Source organism: Glarea lozoyensis, assembly GCF_000409485.1.
Source record: "Glarea lozoyensis ATCC 20868 chromosome Unknown GLAREA9, whole genome shotgun sequence".
In the NCBI taxonomy this organism is placed as follows: domain Eukaryota; kingdom Fungi; phylum Ascomycota; class Leotiomycetes; order Helotiales; family Helotiaceae; genus Glarea; species Glarea lozoyensis.
The window spans coordinates 1,143,003-1,170,164 of record NW_007361004.1 but is presented as its reverse complement, the minus strand read 5'-3'; the positions used below and the strand labels follow the sequence as shown (position 1 = coordinate 1,170,164).

At 44.2% G+C, this 27,162-nt stretch overlaps 10 protein-coding genes across 10 annotated transcripts; 5 read left to right on the top strand and 5 right to left on the bottom strand.

Moving 5' to 3' along the window:
* Positions 1-1,061: 1,061 nt before the first annotated feature.
* Positions 1,062-2,442, top strand: GLAREA_08322 (ARM repeat-containing protein; the record flags this gene model as incomplete). The annotated part of the gene is made up of 5 exons (XM_008090367.1): positions 1,062-1,082; positions 1,137-1,182; positions 1,239-1,342; positions 1,396-1,509; positions 1,567-2,442. 5 exons carry the CDS (start codon positions 1,062-1,064, stop codon positions 2,440-2,442), a joined length of 1,161 nt encoding a protein of 386 aa, XP_008088558.1.
* A 137-nt stretch (positions 2,443-2,579) lies between these two features.
* On the bottom strand, positions 2,580-5,421 carry GLAREA_08321 (uncharacterized protein; the record flags this gene model as incomplete). The annotated part of the gene is made up of 6 exons (XM_008090366.1): positions 2,580-3,245; positions 3,344-3,781; positions 3,844-3,929; positions 3,975-4,406; positions 4,512-4,912; positions 5,147-5,421. The coding sequence occupies 6 exons, from the start codon at positions 5,419-5,421 to the stop codon at positions 2,580-2,582; spliced, it is 2,298 nt and encodes a 765-aa protein (XP_008088557.1).
* A 1,339-nt stretch (positions 5,422-6,760) lies between these two features.
* Positions 6,761-8,664, bottom strand: GLAREA_08320 (uncharacterized protein; the record flags this gene model as incomplete). Its single annotated transcript, XM_008090365.1, has 3 exons — positions 6,761-7,674; positions 8,436-8,516; positions 8,583-8,664. The coding sequence occupies 3 exons, from the start codon at positions 8,662-8,664 to the stop codon at positions 6,761-6,763; spliced, it is 1,077 nt and encodes a 358-aa protein (XP_008088556.1).
* Positions 8,665-9,680: 1,016 nt separating this feature from the next.
* GLAREA_08319 (PLP-dependent transferase) lies at positions 9,681-11,366 on the bottom strand (the record flags this gene model as incomplete). The annotated part of the gene is made up of 3 exons (XM_008090364.1): positions 9,681-11,049; positions 11,105-11,267; positions 11,318-11,366. 3 exons carry the CDS (start codon positions 11,364-11,366, stop codon positions 9,681-9,683), a joined length of 1,581 nt encoding a protein of 526 aa, XP_008088555.1.
* Positions 11,367-13,673: 2,307 nt separating this feature from the next.
* GLAREA_08318 (uncharacterized protein) lies at positions 13,674-15,293 on the top strand (the record flags this gene model as incomplete). The annotated part of the gene is made up of 1 exon (XM_008090363.1): positions 13,674-15,293. One exon carries the CDS (start codon positions 13,674-13,676, stop codon positions 15,291-15,293), a length of 1,620 nt encoding a protein of 539 aa, XP_008088554.1.
* A 1,383-nt stretch (positions 15,294-16,676) lies between these two features.
* GLAREA_08317 (uncharacterized protein) lies at positions 16,677-18,125 on the top strand (the record flags this gene model as incomplete). Its single annotated transcript, XM_008090362.1, has 1 exon — positions 16,677-18,125. The coding sequence occupies one exon, from the start codon at positions 16,677-16,679 to the stop codon at positions 18,123-18,125; it is 1,449 nt and encodes a 482-aa protein (XP_008088553.1).
* Positions 18,126-18,856: 731 nt separating this feature from the next.
* On the top strand, positions 18,857-20,356 carry GLAREA_08316 (uncharacterized protein; the record flags this gene model as incomplete). Its single annotated transcript, XM_008090361.1, has 1 exon — positions 18,857-20,356. One exon carries the CDS (start codon positions 18,857-18,859, stop codon positions 20,354-20,356), a length of 1,500 nt encoding a protein of 499 aa, XP_008088552.1.
* Positions 20,357-21,086: 730 nt separating this feature from the next.
* Positions 21,087-22,013, top strand: GLAREA_08315 (SNARE-like protein; the record flags this gene model as incomplete). Its single annotated transcript, XM_008090360.1, has 5 exons — positions 21,087-21,107; positions 21,168-21,250; positions 21,390-21,472; positions 21,528-21,893; positions 21,973-22,013. The coding sequence occupies 5 exons, from the start codon at positions 21,087-21,089 to the stop codon at positions 22,011-22,013; spliced, it is 594 nt and encodes a 197-aa protein (XP_008088551.1).
* A 465-nt stretch (positions 22,014-22,478) lies between these two features.
* Positions 22,479-23,064, bottom strand: GLAREA_08314 (FAS1; the record flags this gene model as incomplete). The annotated part of the gene is made up of 2 exons (XM_008090359.1): positions 22,479-22,571; positions 22,630-23,064. The coding sequence occupies 2 exons, from the start codon at positions 23,062-23,064 to the stop codon at positions 22,479-22,481; spliced, it is 528 nt and encodes a 175-aa protein (XP_008088550.1).
* A 706-nt stretch (positions 23,065-23,770) lies between these two features.
* Positions 23,771-25,653, bottom strand: GLAREA_08313 (Magnesium transport protein CorA, transmembrane region; the record flags this gene model as incomplete). Its single annotated transcript, XM_008090358.1, has 3 exons — positions 23,771-24,747; positions 24,842-25,449; positions 25,505-25,653. The coding sequence occupies 3 exons, from the start codon at positions 25,651-25,653 to the stop codon at positions 23,771-23,773; spliced, it is 1,734 nt and encodes a 577-aa protein (XP_008088549.1).
* Positions 25,654-27,162: the final 1,509 nt, after the last annotated feature.

Here is a 27,162-nt window from a genome sequence, read left to right as displayed (position 1 = left end):
GAGCAGTCCTCCAAACAGATGGGTATAGATGTTTACTAGGAAGGCCAAAACGTTAGTCTCATGAGCTACAGAGCGACCGTCTCTGGAAAAGTCATGAACACGATACGTACCGGTCTCGTTGTGGATATATCCCAAGCTTCTTAGAGACTGACTGAAACATCCAGAAATCGGGCTACACATCCAGTCAGTGAACCCTAAAGACAACTAAGGCGTACATGAACATACCGGTAACTGGATTGTATATACTCGTTGTCCCTATGAAGACTTTAGAATTGCAACCTAATAGAAGAACCTATAGGAGGGATTCCAGACTGCTGCCAAGGTGCTTCGAGAATGATCGATTAGCGGTCTGAAAATCATAAACTCTCAAATTGGTTTCTTACCCAATTCATGCCACAATAGATACATGGAATCTGCTTTGGATTTCTCTTCCAAAGAATATTCGCTATCGACCTTGGTAACCCCCATTGTATTGTCTAATGTATGACGCCTAACTGAGTTGGGATCATAGAAGATCTCGTAGTCTGAGACTCCAAAACGCCACGCGAAAGAAAAGAGATCTAGTATTGGAAGATGCAAGAATATCCATTAAGAAATTTGATAAAACGGAATCAATATGCTTGAGAAGAAGGAAACTTTTGATACTTGCGAGTCATACTGTCTAAATACCACTTCCATGATACAAGATGGCAAATCTACAATACGTTACGTCGTTCCCCATTTCGGGGTTATGCAGGGTGGCATATGATGCAAGAGAAGGTATCTCCAAGGGAAAAACACATCATGACTCCGGAGCGAGTTGACGAGCTTTGAGACTCTCATTTATTCGCTTTCCCCGACTGAAAACTTCCAAGTCCTGGTGGTCCAAGCCTTGAAGTGACGAAAGACGGCTCGGTTAAGTCCACAAGACGGAGTAAAGTCCCCCAAAGCGGTAGAAGTTTTCTGCCAGTACGCTAGGCCAGTTTCAGCGATTGCCCCTCCAAAATTATTCTGATGCTAATGCAGGGGGGAGAATCGCAAAGATTCCAACTTTTGACAATATATACGTATAATCATCGAAAATGCCTACAGAACTAGAGGAGGTAAGTCAAGCTACTTTGGGTTGAGGTTATATATATACTGATAGGATACTTCAGCTGGTCGAATTTATATCTCACGGCAACACGCAAGTCCGACAACTTGGTCAGTTTCGAAAACATTGCCCCGCGACGATCGAATAGCGATATTGATTTACTCAGCTGTCGAAAATCTCGTTCCCTTCTCTTTATCCCAACCTGCGATTTTTAAAACGAACCAACTTCTGCCAGTAAAGGATTTAAAGCTATTGGTGCGGGATTACAAAGTATGTTTGGCCTGTTACTGTTCATAGTGGATGAATGCTAAGAGCAGCTTTAGAAAATAGCTAGCGATGCGATAACGATACTCATAAACCTGTCTACGGACAGGGATGTACTTGAATTTCTTGCTTCAGATAAAGAATTTCTATCAACATTACTAGAGCGTGTGACAGTATGTCAGTCCTCCATTTCCCTTCTCCAAATACATTGCTGACTATCTGCCCGGCAGAATCCAACGGAACCAAATGCGAACTTACTAGCCATGCTGTTAGCCAATTTGGCGAAATGGGACGACCTGAAACATATACTCAATCTTGAAAGGCCGGCACCAAAGGAGCTTCAGTCAAGTAACAAGGCAATCGATCAGTTGCTCGATTTGTTCGTCAAGGGCGCCGAGGGGACTTATAACAAGGATGCCGACTTCGACTATCTTGCATACTTCTTCGCCGATTTAGCGAAGCACGAAGAAGGACGAAAATACTTCCTTAGCAAACAAGATTACGATGGTGTGGTTCCCTTGACGAAAATTACAGTATTCACAGAACATAAATCGGATATACGGAGGAAAGGCGTCGCGAGCACGATCAAGAACGTTGCCTTTGAAATCGAGTCGCATCCATCTTTTCTCTCGGAAGATGAAATCAACATTCTACCATATCTACTGCTACCGATCATGGGCAATGAAGAATATGAGGAAGAAGATTCCATGTCAATGCTTTCCGATTTACAGCTTCTCCCACCAGATAAGCAACGGGACTCGGACCCCACAATAATACAGACTCATGTGGAAACACTGATGCTCTTAACCACGACGAGGGAAGGACGGGATCTCATGAGAGAGATCAAGGTATACCCCATTATTAGAGAAACACACTTGCGGGTAGATCACGATGAGATGAGAGAAGCTTGTGAAAGACTTGTTCAAGTTCTTATGAGAGATGAGGAAGGAGAAGAGAAGGTAGACGAGGGGATGAAAGCCTTGGAGAGGTCTTCGAAGAGTGGTTTGAAGAAACCATTTTCTTCTGGCTCGTCTGGGTGGGCTAGCCAAGAGGCTGGCAGGGATGAGGAAAGTGATGATGATGATGACGACGTAGTAGAAGTGTGAAGAACTGAAGTAAATCAATCTAAAAAGTTCAAACTTACAGCAGCCTGACTGTAATATAATTTGACCTCGAGTTTAACACTGGTTTCTCACTACCTAAACGCAACTCTGTCCATATAACCATGAAAACGAAGCCCTCCCTAAACTAGAGTAAACTGTTTACTAACCGCCGTAAAGGGTGTGATCTTACCTCCTAATGCCTTCCAATCACCATTATACCTAATCCGATAAGTCCCCGGTGTAGCATAACTCTCCGTCTCCCAACTAGCAGTAACCTCACTACTCCCAATAAGCCCATCAACACGTTTCCAAGTATACACCAAGAACCAATCTTGATCATCTCTGACCGTGGTCCATGAACTTCCAACAAGCTGTTCCACAGCCAGGAACGTACCCTCCAGACGTAGATTATTCCGAGGATTGGCACCTACGAATGTAGCGTTTACAACGGCGCCACGAGCGTAGGTTGCGGCTGGCTCTGTGATCACGTCACCCCATGATCTAAAGATGATGGGAGAATCGTAGACCACGCCGGTTATCAGACTGATTGAGTTCTTGCGGTTGTCGGGTGGTGAGGGACCTGCTGGTGCTTTGGCGGTGGTGGTGCCGGCTAGATACTTCAGGTTGCTGACGGAAAGGTACATGTAGGCTTCGAGCTCGTTAGGTCCGTAGAGTGTAGATCCACCTTCGTAGCGTTGGATGCCGTACTCTTCGGGTGTCGTCACGTAGTGAGCGTATGTATTGGCTGGGCCGCCGAGGACCACCTTGGGTGTTGTGGTTGTGATGGATATTGCAGCTTTAGCGACCTTGAACATATTAGTAAGATTGATTATAACTTGATGAGCTTGATCCCGAGGCTATGATCTGTGAACTATGAGATGTGGAATAGTGGCTGGGTACTTACTGCGCTCTTCCATCGCCGTCCAGCCATTGTGGTTGCCTCGCTGGGACTAACTATCATAATAAATTGACCAACGCGGAAACTTTGAATATCTACAATATTCGGAGACCAAGCATACGGCGTACTGAGTTCTCCTACGTCAAGTAAGACAGGCTTTGGCGATTGGCATGCTTTCTGTTCCGGAGAAGGGGCTTTCAGGACAGAAGATACGATCACCCAGAGTGGGTTTTGAGCATTGCTGTCGTTGTTACTTTGGGTGAAGTCAAAGGCTCCGGGACCATCAGTAGTTCCTCCAGCAAATGCGTATCCCAGAGCTGCAGGACAAGTTTGTACTATGCTTCCATTCGAATGGGGAAACTTGAAGAAGGTCATATCGTTGAATGTATGGTAAGCTTTGACGCTTGCGTCTTGAACAGGTGTGGCGACACTGTCAAATTTATCCTAAACATCCCATTAGCTTCACTCACGAGTATTTTAAATTCCCATGAACCATGAGTTCTTACGTAGAGAGTCTTCGCTGCCTTGTATACACGAGTTCCAATCTCGTAACAGCTTGACACCCCTAGATCAACTTTCTGGAACGCAGGTCCTGTCACGCATTAGCACACGAAAAGTACTCAAGAAAGAAACTTACCCCGCCCATGGCATGCTTGACTTGTTCCATTACATGTAGATTTATCAAGAGTGCACTGTTTGCCAGATCCATCATCACACCATGCTCCAAGGACATTTGGAGTAGTATCTCCCACACTACTCTGGCTAAATGCCGCAACAAACCCAGGAGCAGCGCTGGTGTCGCTCAACATTGCCTTTTCAAAAAGATACGAACTGACACCTTTATTATCGCCAGAGACGTGAGTGTTGTTTTCTAACATAGAAGTTCCATGAACACTATGCCATGCTAGCACACCAATGTTCTTCCCATCCACAGAACGTTGGAATCGGAGCATTGTAATGGTTTTATCCACGTCAGAGGTATACTGTGCTCTTTCCGCGGCTGGATTGGCGAGGTAGGCCCATAGACTTCGGTTGATATTAGCATCCGCAACGGTTGTGTCGGCATAGCCTATTTTGGATCAGCATGATAGATTAAAACTGGCCGATAACAATTGAAATTTACAGCGCCCAACACAACATGATTTCACATCAAGGTAAAGGGGGGTTTGCTTACTCAGATGCCCTGGTTTCAGACTTTCGTGTGCTCGCTTTATCGACAAAACCGATCCATCGACAATTGCTTGATAACTCTGCTTGTCAAAACCCAAGGACGTTATTTGTGGCAACAAATAATTCAACCAAGCTCCCGGCCCAGAATGAGAGTGAGTTCCTGTCACAGCAATATTTGATGTTGTGTACATGGAGTAGCCGGACCCCAGAGCCGCAACCCCTTCTAAAATACCATTACGAATAGCGGTATCTCCATTGGCAGTGTCAAGAACCATGTAGACAAATCTATCGGTTGGGACGGCCGTGTTACCCACAATGAAAGTTCTGGCGTAGAGTCTTTGGCGAAGACCTGTGCCGATTTGTGGTAGACTAGCATAGCCCATGAAATTGATTTCTACAACGGGTCTAGTAAAAGTAAATTAGAATGTTTGTTACACAAAAGTAGCGGTAGGTCTATAAGAGGGTGTCTGGTTCCCTCGATGTTCCAACAGAACATCCTGACCAGAATCTTGAATGTTTTAGGCGAAGGAAGGTATAACTGTAGAGGATCTGTCTCCACTGCCTCGGTTTTCCAGCACAAAGGTAGCTTGCCAAGCACGTTGAAACTCTTACAACATAGTGAGATGATATTGAACTCACCCAGTTATGTCGGCTTTCCCAACACCCAGCAAATACTCATCACCTCCAGCTCTCGCCAGATGGTCTCGGAAAGCGGTTGCGTATTCATCGTCTGACTTGATCGCTGGTTCAAGAGATGCCGCACCAAGAGTGAGATACAATATTCCAAAGGACAATAGTGATATACATATTAAAATCGACGCAAATATGCTTTTTGGTGCTTTGACTGGGTTATCCTCGAGGTCATCAGGGAAGTCGTCCCTGGGAACAACCGAATACTGTTGGCTAGAAGGCATCGAGGCGTCCTAATAAAACTTAGGATACTAGTTTACGTTTGTCTCTAACCGCGGTGACAGTTTAAAGTAACGGACGGTTTCGCAGTCGAGTTCTTGGGGTTGGGCCGAGTTGTTATACCAATATTGTCTACAGCAGAACAAAATCGGACGTCGTATTAGGAAGCCGCGACTGGCTCACATTACAGAATTGACAGCCCCATGGCAGCTACAACAACGATAGGACGGCGGAAGTTCGACCTGAACAATTCCATATGCGAAGCGGCACTGAACATTGTATGCATTTAACCTGTACTACCAATGAATAGAGTGCTGCTTTTTTCTCCAACATACTTCAGGTGATGCATGCGGCCTTGTCCTAAGCGATCAACAGGCCTAAAAAACAGTATCGTGGCTATCATTTGGTCAGGTTGGATGTTCAATCTTGTTCAAGATTTGGGTCAACTGAGGGGCAGTCCGGGGAAGCTTCCTGATTCGAAGCGAATCAGCCGGTCAATCTTGACCCAATCCTGCGTAACATCTGTACCCCTTGTGAGGCGGTGGCCACATTCGAACAGTGGCTGAATGCAGGCAGGCGGGAGTATCCATAAGTGGTCGTTTGATATCAACAGCCGTCCAATTGCCATGAGCGTTGCCCCTCCATATATTAAGTGACGAATGTGTGCGTTTGTGCATACTCCTCGAGGCATGGAGGAGAATCAGAAGCCAAAATAATTGCGATATCAGCTACATTTTCACCGAGATTCGTCAGGCCCCGAGGCTTTGGGACTCACGGTTAGTCTCTTATCAAAACCACAAACTTGAATCTCCCTCGCGGTCGCATGGCACATTCCCTATCCTGGAAGCCTTTCGGCCATATATACCAAAGAGACAATTCTCCTATCTATGGATTCCGTAGCCACATCTCCCTGCAGCAGTAATGCGCAAATGAGGACTCAAAACCGGCATACGTTGATGGACTTCCAAGACACAGAAGAGTTATGAAGGCTCTGACTTGCATACGTGGGTGCTTTGTGACTAGTCCGTTTTTTGCTGTACTAGGTGACCAAATTCCAGAAGCTGGCCATTTTCCACCAGAATTATATGCAGGAATGTACTCGAATTCAGAGCTGCCGTGTAAATGGAGCGGAATAGAGCCAAGACGCTCTTGGTAGTCCCGTAGCAATAGTTCACTGTGAAATCGTTGGAAAATGTTTACAACTGCAACCTCATTAAGGCATGGAAAACATGATATCCTTCAGCCCATTTTGCCAATCCTTGGGTATAACCTTTGAGTGAGCGTCTCAAACTCCAGAAAGTCCGACCAATGTCCCTGAACGCCGTCGAATCAATGCTTGAAAACTCAATCGTCTTGGTCGTCAGCCTCTTCTTCCCCATCCTCCTCGGCGTCTCCTTCAACCTCCGCATCAGCACCGTCGTTCACCTCTTGAGCTTCACGTCGACTTTTCCTTCTACTGCCGCCCGCCTCTACATCGTCATCGCCTCTGCTTCGTTTCGACACGCCGGACTTCCTCTTCCCTCGAAGATAGTCCTCGGTAGTGGTGACAGCTTTCTGTCCAACGTAGTGCTTACCGTCCCAGTCTGTGTCGCATTTGGGACATTTTTTATTCGGCCTTGAATTCCAAAAAGCAACTTCACAGATATTGTGGAGCCTTACGTTACAAGTTGGTTCTGTGCAACGCTGTCCGACTGTAACAATGTGCTTGCAAGCTTCGCAGAACTTGATCCTCTGCCATTCGTTCGGGTCGTCCGTGTCGTCGTTGTATGTCTCGGTGAGCCAATTCTGGAGTTCCATCAAAGCTCGAGTTGAGAGTCGGTAGAAACCTTGTGTACTCCTTTCTAGCCACTTTTCGTCAATGAGACTTTGTAAGAGTTTCTCGGCCTCTCCTGGCGTAAGCCCTTTGTCAACTGCCGTGACCGCATCGCCATCGCTCGCTCGATTTTCCCCTCGGAGGACTTTCTTCTCCATGGCTTGCATACTTGTGATGGCCATGACTTCTCGTCGCTTAGTATTAAATGTTTCAAACATGCCATCCAGTAATCTCTTAAGATAGAGCATCTCTTCGGTGGTTCTCGTCGTGGCCATCTGTGTCAATGGATCACTGATACTGTTCACAATTCCCCAAACCCTTGCTTTGGTGATTTGATCTTCCGTGGATCGAATCTCGTAGTCCAACGGAGAAAGAGCCTCGGCGGCAGATTCGACGTATGTCGTGAAGTCATCCTGGGTAACTTCTTCTGGGCTGAATTCTTTGTCTAGGAGAGTTGTTAGGGATATTGTATGCATCATGTAATGGGAGGGGTGTCAACCTTCTTGAACAGAAAAAATAGCCGCAAGAATCTTCTTGCCGTCCTCCAGGGTCAACTGTCCGCGGGCAAAAAAAGCTTGTAGAAAAGCACGATTTCCATCGTTATAGGTTTCACGATGCCCATCGACGTCGATATCCATTTCAGCTAACGATGTCCAATGCTGATGCGCTGATGGAAGAGGGTGACGCGACGAAATTTCGCGTGAACGCGTCTTAATTCTAAATTGTGGGGCTACCCCCTACTACCTAACTTCTCAACTCGCAACATTTCTTTCCTCCGCTCGAGAGTACACAAATATCATCAGACACCACAGTCCCCGCAAGCGAAACCGCGCGTCCTTCCAAGTTCTCTTAAAGCTGAGAACCACCTCAGCTGGAGGTGCCAGCTCGACTCCAACGAATGTCTCAACGCTCAGTCTTGTTGCGATACCTTAAACTTCAACCAACGAACATTTTAAATAACAGGATGGCTTGGAAAAATGAAATAAATCGGCGTGGTCACCATTCTTGAACTACGGGTCAGAGGCTGCAAAATTCAATGTAAGTCACATTTGAAATATTCTTCTTAAGTTGTTGTTTAGGCACTAGTTCTAGTATCCTACTCCGATTTTACTGTCACAATGTTTTTGTCTGCCACATTAGACGTCAGTCATTGCTATTAGGGTATTTGATATGGAATTTCTTGAAATCGTAGGGCGGTCTACTCACAGAAAGCGACATAGTCCTTGATGTTGCTCGCCTTGTCCTTCGGCGTCGGATAGTACCACGCCGCGTTCTTGAGCTCCGTTTCTTCAATATTTTATCAGAATTTATCCTTTGAAAATTGATCAATTCGCAGCCAAGCGGCCAACTCACTGTCGAGATTGATGCTGTAGTATGAGGCGTCACCCTTCCATGGGCAATGGGTGGTGTGGTCTGTCTTGCTGAAATATGACATGTTGACCGAGCTTGGCAATCGTTCAGCGAATTTCTTTTGCCAATTCGTAAGAGTAGAGTTCATGACTGTACTTACGACGGTGGGAACTATAGAGCCAGTCAGTTGCGTCTGTGATTTGATCTTACACTATTTTGGGGTTTTTACATAAATATTTCCTTCTACAACCTCATATTCATCTGTTTCGGCAACGGTTCGTCCGGAGACTGTCGCAGTTGCTTTGCCTTTCACCATGATTTCGATTGGTTCGATGCTTTTCTTTTGTCGAGTTCAACGAAGAATGGAAGATAAACAAGAAGCAATTTGATCTTGTCTTGAGATTATATTTCTTTATGAAGAAATCAATGCTGCTTGCATTAAGTACAAGGCCAAACTAGTGCGGGGTATCAAATTGCACGTGCATGATGATGAGCTCGATCATCCGATTCCAAATGTCGACCTGACAAATCGAGAGATCTTGGTGGCCATACTTTTATTTTGGTATGCTCTGGGGCACGACATGATGTATATGCAGCATGAATTTCAATTCTTCCTGATGTGGAGGATGGCTAGGTGGTCTTCTCCTATCAAGTAGAGCGCCTTTATTACTCATTTATGTGCGGCGCTCTACGGTCAATTCTACCAGGCATTATTCAACGGAAAGTACCCGGCACTGTTAATTTCGCTGGCTCTGCTTCAAAACTCTCATGGTCCTTTGAGATAGGCGGTTTTTCTCTACCCGAGAATTCTCAACCCGCAACACCTTTCTGTCTTCGGATATAGTAGGCTCCTAGGCCTGCCAGCTCAATCCGCCTGGCCTTGATCAGACTGCTTCAAATTAGAAACTACACAGAAACGACCTGACGAGGTTACTTCGTTGGAAAAGAGGGCCTTGCAAGGCATTTACACGCTAACATGCAATATAGGTAATTGACAAACCAACCGCCGGTTTCTATTGCTCTATACATTTGGTATCTAGTCGGCGAACAAACTCATCTGCGCCCGATTGCATTCTACCACCGCAAAATTCCGAAATGCTCTTAGCTTGGCCGGCCATTACTGTTAGTAATAGCAGCTTCTCCAACACCTTTGATATCCATCGTTACCACGTCATTCTCGATCTTTTTTATCCTACCAGCACGAACCTCTTCTGTCGTGGCAACCAATATCTCGAAAGCTTTCTTGAGATATTTCTCTTCCGCTTTTGGATTCGCACTCACGACCCTAATGACGTAAACACCAGCCACAAGACTCGAAGTGATGTAAATCTGTCCCCGACTATTGACCAACTCATAAACTTCTTTTGTAACTTCATTTCTTTCCTTCTGATCTTTGGAATCAGAGAGGACTGTAAAGACGGTCAAAGCGAAAGACGGCAGAGTGAACATCTTAAACAAATCTGGGTTCGACTTGATCAGATTTGCAAAGCCCTCGCCAAGCTCAATATGATTCCGAATGTGAGCTCGCAAACCATTAACGCCATATGTCCTCAAAACGAACCAAATCTTGAGACTTCGGAACCGTCTACCTAGCGGAATCTGCCAGTCACGGTAATCTGTGACCAGACCACTTTCTGAAAATTCATTTCGAAGATAGCTGGGCATGATTGAGAGCGCATCAATCAAGTCCTTTCTCTTTTTGACGTACAAACATGATGCATCGAAGTTTGTGAGCAGCCATTTGTGCATATTCATATCGAAAGAATGGAAGTGTTTAAAGGCTGCGGTAAGGTGGTGGTATTCGGGACAGACGAGGGCAGCTCCAGCGTAGGCAGCATCAACATGAACCCAAATCTCTCCCGAGACATCTGGAGGCGCGTAATCGGCGAGGGTGTTCGCAATAGAGTCGAAATCATCCACGGCGCATGTTGAAGTTGTTCCTAAGGTGGTGGTGAGGTAAAATGGCTCTAGACCTTGCGCCTTGCATTGCTTCAGCACCTCCTCCAGGTCAGAACCTGTCATCGCAAACTCATTACTTTTGGCAGCAGGGACGGATCGATATCGAACACCTGCGATCTGTGCTGCCTTTTGTGTAGAGCTATGCGCCTGGTCGCTCCCTAATGCAACCATCTTACTTCGCTTATGTGCAACAGCATCTTCGAGCTCAGTGCCGGATAAGTGGGAAGTTGTCTCACGAAGATACTTGTCACGCGCAGCTACCATAGTAGTGACAATAGCTTCTGACGCCGAACCTTGGATTACACCTCCACCATGACTGCTCGATAAGTAGCAATCCGGCAGATTGAGGAGTTTCGCAAGCCAGTCCAAGACAACAGTCTCGAGTTCTGTTACAGCAGGAGAGCATATCCAATTGAACGCCGGGGCAGTGAATGCGGCAGAGTATAGCTCTCCCAACATGCCAGGAAACGAAGAAGAAGCTGGGAAGAATGCCAGAAAGTTCGGGGATTGCCTAGATGATACCTCGTTAGGTGGATTTTGAGAAAAAAGCTGATTTTTAAACTTACCAGTGGGTCAAACCAGGCATGATCTTCGTCTCAATGTCCCTCTGTATATCTGCCCATGGCTCTCCATTTTCTGGCGGTCCGTCAGGAAGGAGCTTTTTGAGATATCCTGGCTCGACGTTGGATACCACTCGTCGATCTTGAATGGTATCATAGTAATTGACAACTATACAAACCGTTAGCTTCATTCAATGCCGTTTTAAATGGTAAGCTTACTCTCATCAATCGCCGATGTAGCAGCTTCCTTGAACTGCTTCGAATCCATCTTTATCGAATGGGTGAATGAACCTGCTCGAAAATGATGAAGGATTTTTTTGGCTTTATCTTTTGATTATTGTAATGTCATATGTACCTTCAGCTTTACTTTTATACTTCTCGGAAATATACGTAGAATCTCGCATTAATGGCCGTGCCTCAAACTGACACTTTCAAAAGGCGCACTTCGCTTGTCAAATTCCCCAATTCAGATGTCAACATGTCATTTTCCCGGCAGTAAATCGCGGAATATCGCCGCTAATACATCAAGATTGTGTTTCCGAGCCGATATCCGGCTGGTCCGATCACTTTACCGGCTCTTACCCGGACTCCGTTAGTCCTTACTCCGAATTCGTTTCCATATTCAAGCTTATGGTCCTTGATTATTCGTCCTCTGCCAGATTCCTACCGCTGCTCAAGCCCAGCCATGGATGGAAAAGATTACGATTCTTATGCAGATTGATTACTTTGCTTTTGCTAACCCGGTACTAGTAACCTTACGAATGCTTTATGATTTTCAGCACCTGCAAATCTCTTTTTCAAAGTTTGACTATTCTTAGTCAGCGCTCAGAGATTTGCAAGAGCTTAGCTTTCTTCCCGAGACTTTGACCATCAGCCCGAAAGTCAGGTGATATGAGAGAACGAATTATACGTGCTCTATCAAAAATGAAAATTACGCTTGAGAAGGTCTGTCCCACGGTATGAAATGAGTATTGATTATGAAGTGGGTCTGATCTTGGTGTATGAGGTAGATGCAATGAGCGCTGAAACTGTCAGAACAACGGATATATGCCTGGTGCACAGGAGCATGAATTTACCGAGAATTCTTTCTAATCTTGTGACATGTATAGCTCGAAGCATCACGCGAGTTTTGGGATGGTCCAAAAATCGAGAGAAACGGTGCTACAAGTCCTGTTGAGTCAGGACTCGAGGCAGGCTATTGTAGATGGTACTCAACTGTTTGAAATTTGGAAACATTGCGTATACTTCAACAAATGCCGTTGTGATCATCATGCTAATCTCATGCTTCAGACGACTTGAAGACCCACTGCACTTCTGGGAAGATGGACGATTCTTGGAAAACCTTCTAATCACATCAGCTAAATAATCAGAGGGACAGAGCGGTCTCTTTCTAACGCTACCAATTTAGCATCCACAACTCATCTATGCTTTTTCTCGTATTCTGGAGGTAAACATTCAGTGCAAGAATGTTAAGTTCCGATTTTGGTATCCCTCTACATCCATGGAGCCGTGTATTTACTGCCGCTCTCACTCGCCATTTTACATTCCAGTACTGAGATGTAAAATTCCTATATCTGCAACAATATTTCTTGTTCATCTACTATCCCACATTCTCTTCTTGACTATGAAGCATTTCCATGTCGTTGCCGACGCATGAAGTCTGCTGAGCGAGCCTTACACTACCTAGGTGTGACGTTGGACAAAGATGATAGGGGAACGTCCCTTTCTGGATCGTCCCATGGAATTGGTGGGATACTTCAACTAGTAATAAGTCTTATGATATCGCGCTTCATCATTTTTTGATCCAATGTTTCAGACCTTATTCGCATGTTAATAACGTTGTTGGAACCCTGTTTTGCATTAATGTTTGACATGGACATTTGGGAGACCCCTAATTTTATAACATAAATCCTTAGAATAACGAGGGACGAATCTTCTTCCTAAATTGATTTGTACTTAGGTACAGCCGGTCTGACGTTAGTAGAGCACAAAAGCTGTTTTGCTCCCTAAACTACAGCGAATAAGTGGGTGCGAGAAATAGAGTATTCCACACTAAACAATTGCAAAGAGATGGATTCACTTTACTAAGCAAGCAAAGGAAAAAACATTCTTTAAAGTTCCCAGAGAGAGAAACCTAAGAGATATGTTAGGATGAGTGGGGAGTTGTAGGAATAGTCCTTTGTTGCTAACAATCATTGTCTAGGTTTGCTCAAGATTCCAGCTTTTGTCTTAAATGGACTATCGCTTTGTTGTAGACTTTGACTCTTTGTCGGGATGGGAGACTCAAAGGATCCGACAATAAGAAAACTTGCAGAGTTGAACTGTGGTTACTCCCTTGCCAGTGAATGTAAAAAATAATGGAGCAAATAAGAACAAGTGGGAATTTAGAATGAACAGTACAGCTATGAGTGCTAAAGATAAATTAGTTTCCAAATTCACTCCCAAATATATTAATTTGCACCAACTATTTCCGAATCCATGCTTAGCCGTCTGAACAAGTCGGTACCTAAGTATCCCTTTCTATTATTGCATTTCAAAACCCGAAGACTGAATCACCTGCAGTCTCCCTCAAAACATGTCGCAGCATGTATATTACCCACTCGCCTCTTTGGCGGGTATTAGTTTTGATATCAGACAATTGATATACGAATATGCACTCCTCGTCAAAGACCCAACAGCGCTCACAACTGTGTCTTTGGATTCAGAAACATACGGCTCAAAAACTTATACCAACTGTCTATTACTTGATTTTCAACACGTCAGCACAGCTCTCTTCAGAGTCAACCGGAAAATGTCCCGAGAAAGTCTCGAGTACTTTTATACAAACAACCATTTTGTTCACGTCCGTACAGGTTTTTCCTGTTACTACCGAGACACATTGATGCAAGCCCTACCCGTGAAACTTTTTCGTTTGGAAGAGCGCCTACATAGTGCAGCTATCCTTCGTGTCAGTTTACAGACTTTACAGACAGCACTCGACAGTAGATGGAACATATTGCAGGCAGGGCTTTCACTGATGATTAGAAGCTCAGATCTAGGAAAGCTCTTTGAGTTCATGGACGCTCGCAACTATGCATGTTTTACCAAAGATAAAGTCGTCAAAGTATCTCTTGATTTCAACTTGAAAATACGACACAACAAGAAATGGAGACCTCAAACGACCCAGGGGATGATGAGCTCCATTAGATTTCGCCGGATTCAAACGTCGCAACCTTGGTTCAGCCCGGAACACGATCCAACAATACAACTGGACATATCTGGTAAACTAAATGCGGACCAACGCCTGCAGATTGAAAAAGCAACAAACTTACACCCATTGCACAGATCAGAAATCGAAGCTATGACAGCGGAATGTATCGCAAAAGCCAAGGTGCTATCAAGTAGCGAGAACTCTGCAGATCGAATCAAAGCATATGAATATTTGATAGCCGCTGCTAACCTGAATGGCGGAGATATCAACGTCCTTCTATCAACCGATCAGGACCCTAGGTGGGAAAGGAGTCCCAGTCGGACTCCAGAACAGTCATTACTTTTCTTTCAGCTGCTCGACCAGATCAGCTTAATATTTTCGAGCTTGAATATACGAGAACTTGCCATGGCGACCTCCCTCGTGGCTCTGAGAGTGGGCCGCAACACCGGCGACCCGTTGCAGCTGAGGGCTATAGAGGAAATAACACTAAGAGTAGTGAACAGTTACCTCGCGGAAGAGGAATGGGAAGAAGCTATGCGACATATAATTGAGGTTTGCAATCGTTACCCAAATAGTTCGGTATTGCGGAATGCAGTTCCAACGATTAGAAGTCGTCGTATCCAAGCCGAGAAGCAGAAGATACATCAAGATGAAGTAGAGAAACTTACAATGAGACTTGTCAATATGTTTATCATGGAAGAATCGTGGGATAAGGCTTTGGCTGAAGCAGATTCTGCTCTTACCTTGTATCCTGATAGCGTTGTCTTGCAGAATGCTGTTTGCGACATTTTGGTTCTACAATTCGAGGCTCGTAGTGAGGAGGCAGAGAGGCTGAGGAGAGAGCAGAAGGAAATTGAGGCACTAGCTATGGAGCTCGTGAGTCTTTCCGCCTCGGAGAAAGTGATCTATTATGATGCGGTATCAGAGGTTCATTCCGCCCTTGCTCATTTTCCAAGTAGCAAAGTGCTACCGGACGCCGTTTTGAAATTAGATGCTGCCGTTTAGAATCACACGACATTGCTTTGTAGGAGAGTACTAGAACTAAAAACGAAAAATTGCAAATAATTACCTAAACTAACTATTTCTTGACCGTAAGACTTTACTTGCTGTGTCGTTTAGAAATGAGAGTTATTGAAGATGAAAAGTGCTTGTTTCTGCAGACCTATTAAATAATTCTCGAAATCGGAATGTGGTTACTGGCCGGAAACTTAATACTCTTCATCAAATGATATAATGCCTTTCCTAATCTTTCCATTGATCATAATATTTGTAATCCTAACCCCTCAACACTCTTGTTCACAAACTCTGCATTTTTACACTCCAAATTTGGAAGAACGCAGTTCCTAGCTGGACTGCCTGCATAATATTAACCGAACATTTCATGTCATACGTTGTCAATTGAAAGGCTGTATCCTATGGGTTTCCAGTTTTTGTTTAGTGTTTTGTCCCCCGAAGAGAAAAACAGAGAGAAAGCCGTGTATATTCACAAGAGAATACCCTAAGACGACATCTAGTATAAGCTTACAACCACCATCCTTCAGTCTTTGTAAATAACGAAACCTAGTGCAGGCGACTCATATTAAAAGATTCAACCACAAAATATGGGAAACAGAGGTCTGTTCGACTACCAAAACCTATTCAAAACTAGTGAAATAAGTTCCAGGCTATACTTACACGGTTATTGTTTGTATACACCATATATTATTAAGAATGTTAGATTTTATTCTTATTTCTGAGGTTGAATTAATGAAAACGAAAACTTGTTACAGTACGAAGTTTTGGAAATTGGTGTCTTCACAAGTAAAGTAACTAAGAAAAAACAGTAAGGTAAGTGGTATTACACCTATAAGTGGGGTTTTAGAATAATGGATATTGATTACTTAAAAAGCTAGTATTACAAAAGTCCTTAACAACCAATACGATAATAATGTACACAACTCGGATTATACGGTTTGTTTGAATTTCAAATTTTTTTTTAAGGGCTAGATTTATGGACATTACAACTTGTTACTCACAACCATTGCTTTCGCCGTAGTGGCGCCCGTAGTGGCGCCCGTAGTGGCGCGATCTTTGGAAATACAGCCATTAGCACAGTCTTTGGCAAGTCAGCAGTCTAAAAACAGTCCTCTAGTAACAATGACAAAGTGATGGTGATACTCATTGAAAGACGCAATTCAGGTGGTGTACAAAAAACAACAAAGGATATCTCGCTTAACAAGTAAACAACAGCAGTTCACAGAACATAGATCATGGCACCTCATGAATTCTTACCGCTACTCTTCGTTCTTATTAGTATACCTCAAGAGTATATCTAAACACTATTTGCATTTCTAGATATCCTTACACCCTAGATAATTTTGAAACAAGACGTTGTCTAATAAGATTACAATGGACTATCCTCCCGCATCGCTTGGTGGTGTAGGCTATGATGTCAGATATATGATTTACAGCTATGTGCTACTCCCTGTTCGACAAACACAGATATCCATTTTGAAACCATTGGAGACCTCTACTGATCCTGATCTAGGGACCATTGAGGCACTTGTTGTTGACTTCGGCAGCACTAACTGCGCTCTTTTTAGAGTAAATAAGCAGATATCAAATGAAAGTCTGCAGTATTTCTATACCAAAAACACATTGGGAGATGTTGAGACTGATGATATTGCGGAATCCGAGGTGTCTTCTTCTGTGAGTAATTCTTGGTACTCCTGGCAAGGTCGACTTCCTGCGAGACTCTTTCGCCCTGAGAGACAACCTTCTGGCGTTACGACGCTTTTTATGAGAGCGGAAGATCTTTTTTCGCGTTTGGGAAAACAGACTAGTCAAGATAAAACTGCTGGTATGGTCAGATATTCTGAACTAAAGATACTTTTGCAACTTGTAGAGAAGTCCGTTCACGACCTCGCTGGTGATGACGACACAGTAGATTTGGTGCATGATTCTAATCGCACGATACCGTCTAAAGCATTTAATATGTTACGGGTTGCCAAAGAACTTATGGACTCTTTATTGGGGTCTCAGAGAGGGCGACTCGGTCAGCTTCTCATCGATCGTATTCCAGAGCGGTACATCCCAGAGAGTTCCAGAAATACAAGTGTAAAACCAGAACAGCCTCAAACAAAACAGAAGATCAGAGCCGAGGAGCGTCAAGTAGATTGGGGTTTATTCGGGGGCGAAGCTTTCTTGAATATAGCCAAGTCACTGGCTATCAGAGAGGAGCCAGCTGACTGGAAAAGAGCACTTGCATACTTACTATTGTGCTGTAAATGGCGGGTTTCAGAAACCGGTATCACAGACCCCGATTTCAGCTTCGATACTGACGACCATTTTGAATTCGAAGTTGAGCTTTTTGACGAGATGATGTCACTCTGCTTGAAGTTGGGGTTAAGAGAGAAGGCCTTGGTTGCAGCTGACGCCGTATCTAATCTACTTCAGAAACAAAGAAGATATTTACAGGTAACGCTTTACCCTGTCGAAAAGATGGAACCTATACTTGTCCGATTAGTAGATCTCTTGATGGCAGAGAAATCCTGGGATGAAGCTAACCAGGAGGTTCGCTATGCTCTTCACCGTTACCCCGGAAGTGTAGTGTTACAGAATACTCTCATTGACATTAAAGCTCGCCAAGCGGAAGCTGAGGCAGAAGAAAAGCGTTTGTACCAGTTGGAACTGACAACTATTCAGCTCGTAAATTCCTATATATCAGATGTCTTATGGGGCATTGCTATCAATGAGGTTAATTGTGCTCTTGCTCAACACCCTGAAAGCTTAATTCTGAGCAATGCACTCAGCGATATTGAGGATTTACGTCTTGCGGCGAATTCAAAATCAAAGTGAGATAAGGAGGAACTTGAAGAAGGTAGATCTGATGGCAATGAAATATCTTCCAGTTAGAAATTCTTTACTTTTTACACATTCCCGATCAAAACAATTTTGCATAATGTAAATAGATCAAATATAAAGAAACTTCCGATTGCAATGCAGATAAATGATGCTGGTGACCTGCTATACGCTTTTGCAAAAATTTCACATCTCCGATTTGCGAAGGATTGTTGGCAAGACTTGCGGCTAGTCCCAAGATTATCTAACCCCAAGAAGATTTAAATTAAAACAGAACCTTGGGTATTCAAAACCAAATGTGCCATTTGGGTGAAGTTGATTGGAGTTAAAGTGACATTACATTCAAGGACCATCGAACTTATTATGTTACACATTAGAATGCAGTTTCTTGATCTTGATAGGTTGTTCTATCCAGCATAGCACCATTCAGACGTAAGAAGATGCCTAAGTTGATCCGCCTTACATTCCATGCCACTTTGGTGTGTTGCAATTTGTAACACAGTTTTGCCATGACTAATAAATCTGGCTTTGAGAGAAGATTCGTCACACGTTTCTTAGTGTTACTCACTGAATATGAACTAGTATGTTAGTCACAAAAAATGGTACTAGGTTGAATAGAAAGAATAAAAAACAACCGTGACAGGAAGTTTCCTAGACTTTCACCTACAAAAGTGAATATTTGCGAAACTCTCAAACAAAGCAAACAACCACCGTTCAAGTGTCTCATTATGACAGACATGCCGGAGATCAAGATGGAGACACCTAGCACTGGCTCTAAAGAGGTGCTGCAGACTGTCGACTATCCATACGCCTGTCTAGCAGGTGTGGGATATGATATAAGACAGATAATATACTCACATACTCTTCTCGTCCTACGACCTATAACTTTATCGACTTCAAATTTACCTACTGAACAAACAACACCACCGGCTTCTTCAAGTTCGACATTTTCGTCGACCTCGGATAATCATCAAATTGCATACAGCAGTTGCTTCGTCCTCGACTTCAAGAACATCAATTGCTCTCTTTTTACACTCAATAGAGAGATTTCTAAGGAAAGCCTCGAATACTTCTATACGAAGAACTCCTTCGAACACTTCCAACGCCAGCCCATTGAGGACTACCTGAGACATCTTTATAGCGGATTGCCGATACGTATTTTACGGCCAGCGAGTCTTGAAACACTCCGCATTAATTTAGATGGCCTGCTCTCTGACCAGCACCATACCAAAGAAGACGATATCGTTGGTATAGTCCGAACTTCTGATTTAAGCAGATTCTTCAATATGATGGATGGATCTGATGTATGTGGGCGACCACAAGATATGAAATCTCCCCCAACATTTGCACCTCGTCTTAATGCTAGGATACGTTCTATTGTCAATCTAAGGCTACGAATAGTTAAGGACGTTGTTGACATGACGAAGACCCGTGGAAATAAGGACAGCTATGTATTGCTTGGGGATTTGCCTACGACAAGCTCACCAGATGATCTGGACTTGAATGAATTGGTCGGGACTCAGCAACCGACGAGTATTGACCATCTTCATATAAACTGGGAATATCTTACAGCAACTGACTTCATCGCATTGGCTACAAGGCTGACAGTGTGTGAGGACACGGCTGGATGGACGCGGGCATATAAGTATTTAGTATTTGCTTCCGACACCGACCTATATGGCATTCACGATCGCATGGAATGTCAGACTCTCAGGTATCATTATGAATGGAATAAGGATTATACTCCTGTGGTTGATCTGTTGGACAAGGTCAGTTCAATAACTTGGAAACTTGGGCTGCAACAGGAATCTCTGATCACAGCTCACGGCGCATTGACACTGACTGTCAAAAAAGGGACAATGGGAATGATGCCTTTAGATATGATAGAAAGACTAGTCATCCGACTCGTTGAGAATTTAGCGGAAGAACCGTGGGGCCCGGTTACGATGGACGTATTCTTCATTGTCAACCGACATCATCGCAACAGTGCGACTTTAAAGAATGCCGCTCAAATAATCAAGGCTCGTCGTCTCGAGTATGAAAAGCCAGACCCAAACCGGGAGAAAATCGAGGAACAGACTTTGAAACTTGCAAAACTCCACATTTCGAAGGGGCTGCTCTTGGATGGTATCGCCGAGCTTGAATCTGCTCTTTCCCAATATCCCGACAGTGTGGTACTTCGTAATGCACTGACGTTGATAAAAGAAGAAAATAGAGAATGGAGATGATTCAGAGCTGAACAGAACGTTGACAAAGAGAGTAAAAAAGTAAAACAAATTATCGAAAAGCTATCAAGAAAAAGCTCAACTCTGTTCGAGATGAGGTTTTGATGAGGTTTTGATGATGCTTCGCAGGCAGAGCCCACCAAGGCACGTACCTTAATATAACATGGCAGCTAAACTAAACCAGCCTATTTAAAAAGCCCAATTCTATAAACGAAATCATAGAACATGTAAAATACATCGGAAATGGACCAGTACGTTTGATCCAAACAATGATAAGATGTCTTTCACCTGAATGCACCTCCCTAATGGTCCCAACTACGGTAAGGAGTGGAATATTATACTGTTGTCCTTAAAACAGTCCGATAGATGGATATTGGTAGTAGTGAGAAAGTGTGACCTAGTCGTCTACTATCCTTGCAATAGGTAGATGTTTGTCTGGAAACCATCCCAGCATTTGTGTGTTGCTTCCTCGAGTATTTATGAAGCGACGTTCGAAGGCCGACAAAATCGGCCTCAAAACTGCCCCACCAGGTTTTGGCCGGAACATTATTCTCCCTTGTCCGAAGCCTGCCGCATGTGATGGTCACAGCCCATTCAGTGCACGTCAACGGTCGAGGCAATCATCAAACGGGCTTCATTCAACAAAGCATTTTTCAAATTCCGCCTTCCACAATCTCCTCGGCTTTCACACACACTATTGTCGCATACCCCCAGGCCAACAGGATCCGCAAATATGAAGTTGCACTATATTGGTGTAGGTTCAGCTTGCGCAAACCCTGGAAGATTGACCGCTGATTGTGTCTTGGGTTGTTAGATCATTAAGAACGAGTCGAAACCCGCACATGAGTTGGTGGCCGAGAAAGAGCTTTCTGCCTATTCGAGATTTACGAGGAATAAGTACGTCTTTTCAAATTCTCAAACTCGAATAAGCTTCTTGGTTCGAAATACTGGATGTTCAAAGGAGGGGCAAAATGATATCGAGGGAAGGGAAATTAGGTATCCGAGAACAGATGCTAATTCAAGAGTATGAGTGTAGCTATGGAGAATTCATGACTCTCTTCAGCAAAACGGTGGCGGAAAGAACGAAGCCTGGACAACGGCAGGATGTAGAGGAGCAAGGTACGATGGACCCAGACGGAAGTAAGAAACACACCAAGATCTAATGCCCTTTTAGATTACACATTCCATGCCTATGGCCGAACAGAAGGCGTATGCGGTATCATAATCAGCGACCACTCGTATCCAGCCCTCGTAGCACATCAACTCCTTTCCAAAGTCGTGGACGAATTCCTCACAGCCCATCCCCGGACCGAATGGGCAAACTCAACACCCACGCTTGAATTCCCAGAACTCAAAGATTACTTGACGAAATACCAGGATCCCCAGCAGGCGGATAGTATTATGAAGATCCAGAAGGAGCTTGACGAGACGAAGATTGTGTTGCATAAGACCATTGAGAGTGTGTTGCAGAGGGGAGAGAAGATTGATGATCTAGTAGCGAAAAGTGATGGACTGAGTGCTCAGAGCAAAATGTTTTATAGTAAGTACCCAGACGCACATACCAAGTGATACAGGCATAAAGTGCCTGCTGGGATAGAACGTAGCTAACAAATGTTTAGCACAAGCGAAGAAGCAGAACTCATGCTGCGTTTTAATGTAGATAGGCTGCGATTTTGCGACGTATGGGGCTTGGGATCTTGATATGGCGCGGCGTTCTCTGATAATTTGAGAATTTTACCTGGATTATCTTGTCATAATGGAACATCCTACATATGACCATGGCATTGATGAAAACAGAATCTGCACTCGCATTGATATGAATAGCCACGTGAAAGGAGATTCTAGCTCGTCGTAATTTATAATATCCATACGTTTGATGCAGAGTCTACTCTAGATGTCCAGATGATGCTACGCCAGACGCTCCAACTATATATTGCCTCGTTGAGGCTACCACTCGTTCATTATATCGTCGACTTGTGTTTTAACAGTTCGTAGATGTCGCTAATTTACCCCGCGGTTGCTCCTAGCCGCATAATTTAATCCAATTCGTCACTATGCCAATTGCTTGTACTCCCTTCCCTCAAACGCCCAAATCCAAACCTACCCATACTATTTTTGTTGTGCTCTACTTGTAATTCCTGACTCCCTTCAAAATCCAGACCTCCCCATTATGAACCTGATTAGCAACTGAATCAACCTCGATATCGCCTGGTTGGATCTAGCACTCCGTTAGCAAACAATCACCTCTACCAACACCCTCCGAAATCAAAACTCACAACTTTCTTTCCCCCCTTCTCCTCCCACCAGACCTCTCCCCCCTCAAGCGTCTTCGTTCTCTGCCCCTTCTCCCAAGGACTCACACCCACCACATGCGCCTCCACAAACCTCATCAAATTTCTCTGCGCCTTCTCCTCTCCCCCAGCCGCATCATACACACCTTCCCCGCCATCCGCCGGATCCTCCCACGGTTTCCGGGGAAGCGCCATGATAGCGCTGTTTAGTGGGGCCAGGATCGTGGTGTTCAGATTCTCGTCTTCGAAGCGCTGGGAGATGGGCGCGAAGTCGCGGGTGAAGCCTGCAAAGATGTTGATGCTTCGGGAGGTGCCGAGGACGTCGGAGAGGTAGATGTTGTTGTTTGAGGAGGGTGGTGGGTTGGAGGGGGTTTTGGAGGGGGAGGAGGGGAGTGCGGGACCGAGGTTTTGGTCGGGCATTATTGGGATTTGATGATCTATGCTGAGGATGGTGGTTGCGAAGGATAATATTGATATTAGGGATATTGATTTCATCTTGTCGTGGTTTATGGTCGCAAGAACCTTACGCAGTAGGTATAACGATCTGAGCGAGGTGAGGTTTTGTGGGTCATGGTGCTGCCAAGACTGGGGAAAGTGGGCCCTCTCCAAGCACGATTCTCTGTTCAATCTACGAATGGGTGCAGGACCTTAACACACTTTTGAATATTATAAAATTCGTTTTTATAACTTGATAGACTCTCTATACGAGTGCCTAATGGATCTGCCGACAAGAATAAACTCCCTCAGCCTATAAATACCTCGCCTATGAAATCCCCGACTCTGATCAACAGGAAATGTATGTTGACATCGACACTTCGCCAGGAAATACTAAAACCTGTCGATGTCATTCACCCAGATCTCCTTGAAGCTCCTTGCGGTAAACGGAACACGAATAGAATCTCAGGTGCACGCATTTGCGTTAAAACATCTGCTGTTGAGGTTTCTTTGAAAGAGGTCGTCTCGCGATTCTTGAGCTCTACTAGTAGGTACTTTTCGAATTCTGTTACTTATATTCGCCGTTCAATTTTCTCTGACGAAGCTCCATTCTTTCGGTAGCCTCTTTACAACTCGCTTCTCGATGAGAATTACATGGTTCTCTGTTCAAATACTCCTCGAAAGAAGAGCCTCAATTGAGGCGTTTGACAAGCTTGATGACTGGGTCTACAAACCAGGAGACAAGTATTATTATCAAAATTTCCCATATTTCCGTAAGAAACCGCTCAAGGCGTGCGAAAAATTGGACACAAATACGCAAAAAGTTGGTGTATAAAAGCCAGCTTTCGGGTTTCCACATTATCGCACACACTAAAACTACCAAGACGCAGAGAGCTATCAGAGAACCCAAGAAGGCTTTCCAAGAAGCTCCAGAACCAGTGATATCTGAGATATTCATCCCGTAAAAAGACATCACTAGAGATAAGGGAAGAAAGATAAATGCCAGAAATGATATACGGCCGACTGAGTTGGCCTGGTCGATAGATTTTCTGGACTCTTGGAGTGACAGGCCTGCACTATTCACTTGAAGCTCCTCGCGGACATGTTGCTCTAGGATGCGACCTTTGTGTAAAGCACGGGTCTGCCGTGCGATTGTGATTGCTAGCACTTTACTTTGCTTGGCATGTTGTTTAAACCGAGAGTAGAGCCCATTGTGAACATCTTCTAGTTGGTCAACCGTTTCCTGGAAGTTTTCGATTGAGAAACGGCTTTTCTTCCACGCGAGCGACATCAAAGAGTCAAACTTCGCAGCTTGAGTATGTGGGCGACCATAACTCCGCTTTTGCTGGTCGTACCATAGCTTGTGAGATTCCCGCAATTCCATGATCCTAGACAAAAATGGCAGCTCAAAGCTATCGAGGAAAGGGAGAACGAAGTCGATGGGGGTCTTGTTTGCGGCTTGGATTTGCGATTGCGAGAAGCCTTTGATCTCGGTCAAAACCCGCTCTAATATACTTACCAACAGGTAAGTGGTGGTTTCAAAAGGCAGTTCAGTTCCTGGGGATCTATCGATGTTCGTATACGTCTGTGTCGTGAGTGTGGTCGCATCACGAGGCACTCTTCTCGGCATTGGGCATTTCGCTCCTGCTGGCATCCAGAAGATAACAACTAATCTCCCATTAGATTGATAAACATCCAAGCAAGAGTGGCGCTTGTGACAAGACTCTTATGATCATTGATATAAACACAAAATGCGACTCACTTGTGTTGTTGACATCATCACTTGTAAGCCATAGATTGCATTTTGGCTCGACGGATTCTCCGGTGAAAGATATTTCTTCAATGCTAATGCAAATGTGTGTTGAGTTCAATCGAGCCATTTGAGGATGTTGGGAGAGTGGATTGTACGAAGAATTAACCTTTGTGCTTCGACCATTGCACGAAGGGCTTGTCCAAAAGCTCCGCTCCTTCATATGCATCATATTCTGGAAGATAGAAGGGTGCAAATGGTAGGTAGAGCCCAGGGCTTCTGTGATGGCCTTGCTAGGTAGGGCCTTCCATAATTCATACGGAACATGTTCCTCTTCTACTTTACGCTTAGAACACTCGAAACAAGATAGCTCAATGACCACTGCGCGGGAATCAACGCTCACGTCTCCCGTCCTAAGAGACTGGCAAAACTTGCTTTCTTCAGACTTGGAAAAAGTTCGAATAGACAGCTCGGCTTGTTTCGATTCGATCACTGCGTAGATGGGAGCTACGAGACGACCGTAACGACTATTAACATACCCCTCCAGAGCCTCTAAATTTTCAGTTTGGGGAAATTGTCCGTTAATATCAGATCTCCATCGTTTCACCAGAGATTCATACCTATTCTAATGTTAGCAAGTCTAGACTACGATATGTCATTAAATAGACTGCGCACTGAGGATCACTTTCCAGTAACTTGATTGACTCTTCTATCCACGGATATCTTATTCTTTCATTTCCTTCTGCACCAGTTGGCTCTGCTTGGGTCCCATTCCCCGTAATCCTACCTGCTTCCAGGTCAACTGAGCCATCCGTCGTTTCCATTTCTGTTCAGGTTTCAGACCAAGAGAAAATAGCTGGAGTACGGTGATTTGATGTTCAGTTCAACAATTTATTATTGTATTTCAGGTTAAGGACTTGTTGTCCAAGGCTATGCACGCTTACGGTCAAATGTCCAGCTGACGCTGCATGGCTGCACACATGCGCTTCCTAGTTCGTGCAGCGACCAATAGACCGACGACAATCATCAGACGATAGCGCCCAGCATACACTATGGTGTCAGAGAATTGCTGAACCCGCGGAAAGCATTATTCAGGGAACCGCTTTTTCTTTCGTGGACAGTTGGTATTCCTATCTTTTATTTTGGTTAGTCCGGCTATTTCCCTTTGTTTTTCAAGAAGCTTAAACCTATCGAAGCAATCTCTATTATTGAAATTATTGTAGTCAAACACGAAGTAGAAAATAGCGGCGCACTAATACTTGGACAATAAATACCTAGCTGCTGTATGTACTACTAAAAATTCACACAGCTTTAGTATCAACTAACCACGATATCAAACAGTGGCGATCGTAGCAATTATATATGAACTTTTTTTTATTAGCCATTTGGCTCATTCTGCAAGTAAACTATATGCGTTACAGAAACCCTGATTTTGAAAAGCAATATAATTTGGTGGGGCACATCATCATAAACTACCCTCAAGACACTTCATGATTGACAGATCCCACGCTGCACTGAGAACTAAATAGTTGACAGTGATACTTGGAACCAAAAGTTCCCAACCATACACTTGCAGAAGCTTTCAGCCTTGCTATCGGGATCTTGAAAAATTCAATTACACCGGTACGTTCTGAGATGCTAAACTAGTTGCTATATTGAGGTTGATCGCAATGACACAAATACTACGATTCCAATCTCCTTTAAAAAAGGCAAGATACCTGGATGGATTAGCTTCTGATGCGTTGTGAAATACATTCTCACTCATGCGGACATCTTCGGTACCGAGAAATGTTTCAGTTCCACCCGATCATAGTCATATCATCGACAACTTTAACATCTGCTGCTCGGCTTCACTTGCCAATCTAAATTTGAATGAAAGTTATATCACTCTTTGACAAGGCATTCAACTACTTATACATTTAACACTCTTCACATTTCAAAGCCCTCCCACTCAACCGTCGACAAAACCACACCCAACCCATTCACTTCCCTAACCACCCCCTCACCTAGAACAGGAAGTTCTCGTGATAAGAGAGCAGCTTGCGTTGAGGACGTATTTGTCTGCTAAGCGAGATTTGGGGGCGGATGTTGTAGGTAACTTTGCGTTTGAGATGTGGAGTAGAAGAAGAGAAGTTTAGCATTGCATTAGAACACGTGGAACTAGCTATTCAAAATGAGCGCAAGAGATGAGGAAAGGAGTAGGGTTTTTGACAGAAAAACTGGCTGATGAGGTTAGTGTCCAAACGACCCTCAGTCGATTCCTTAACCATTGACCCTCTCTCTTTATAGACAGTAGCAAACGTTGGATTGTTATAGTTTCAACACTATGCAGA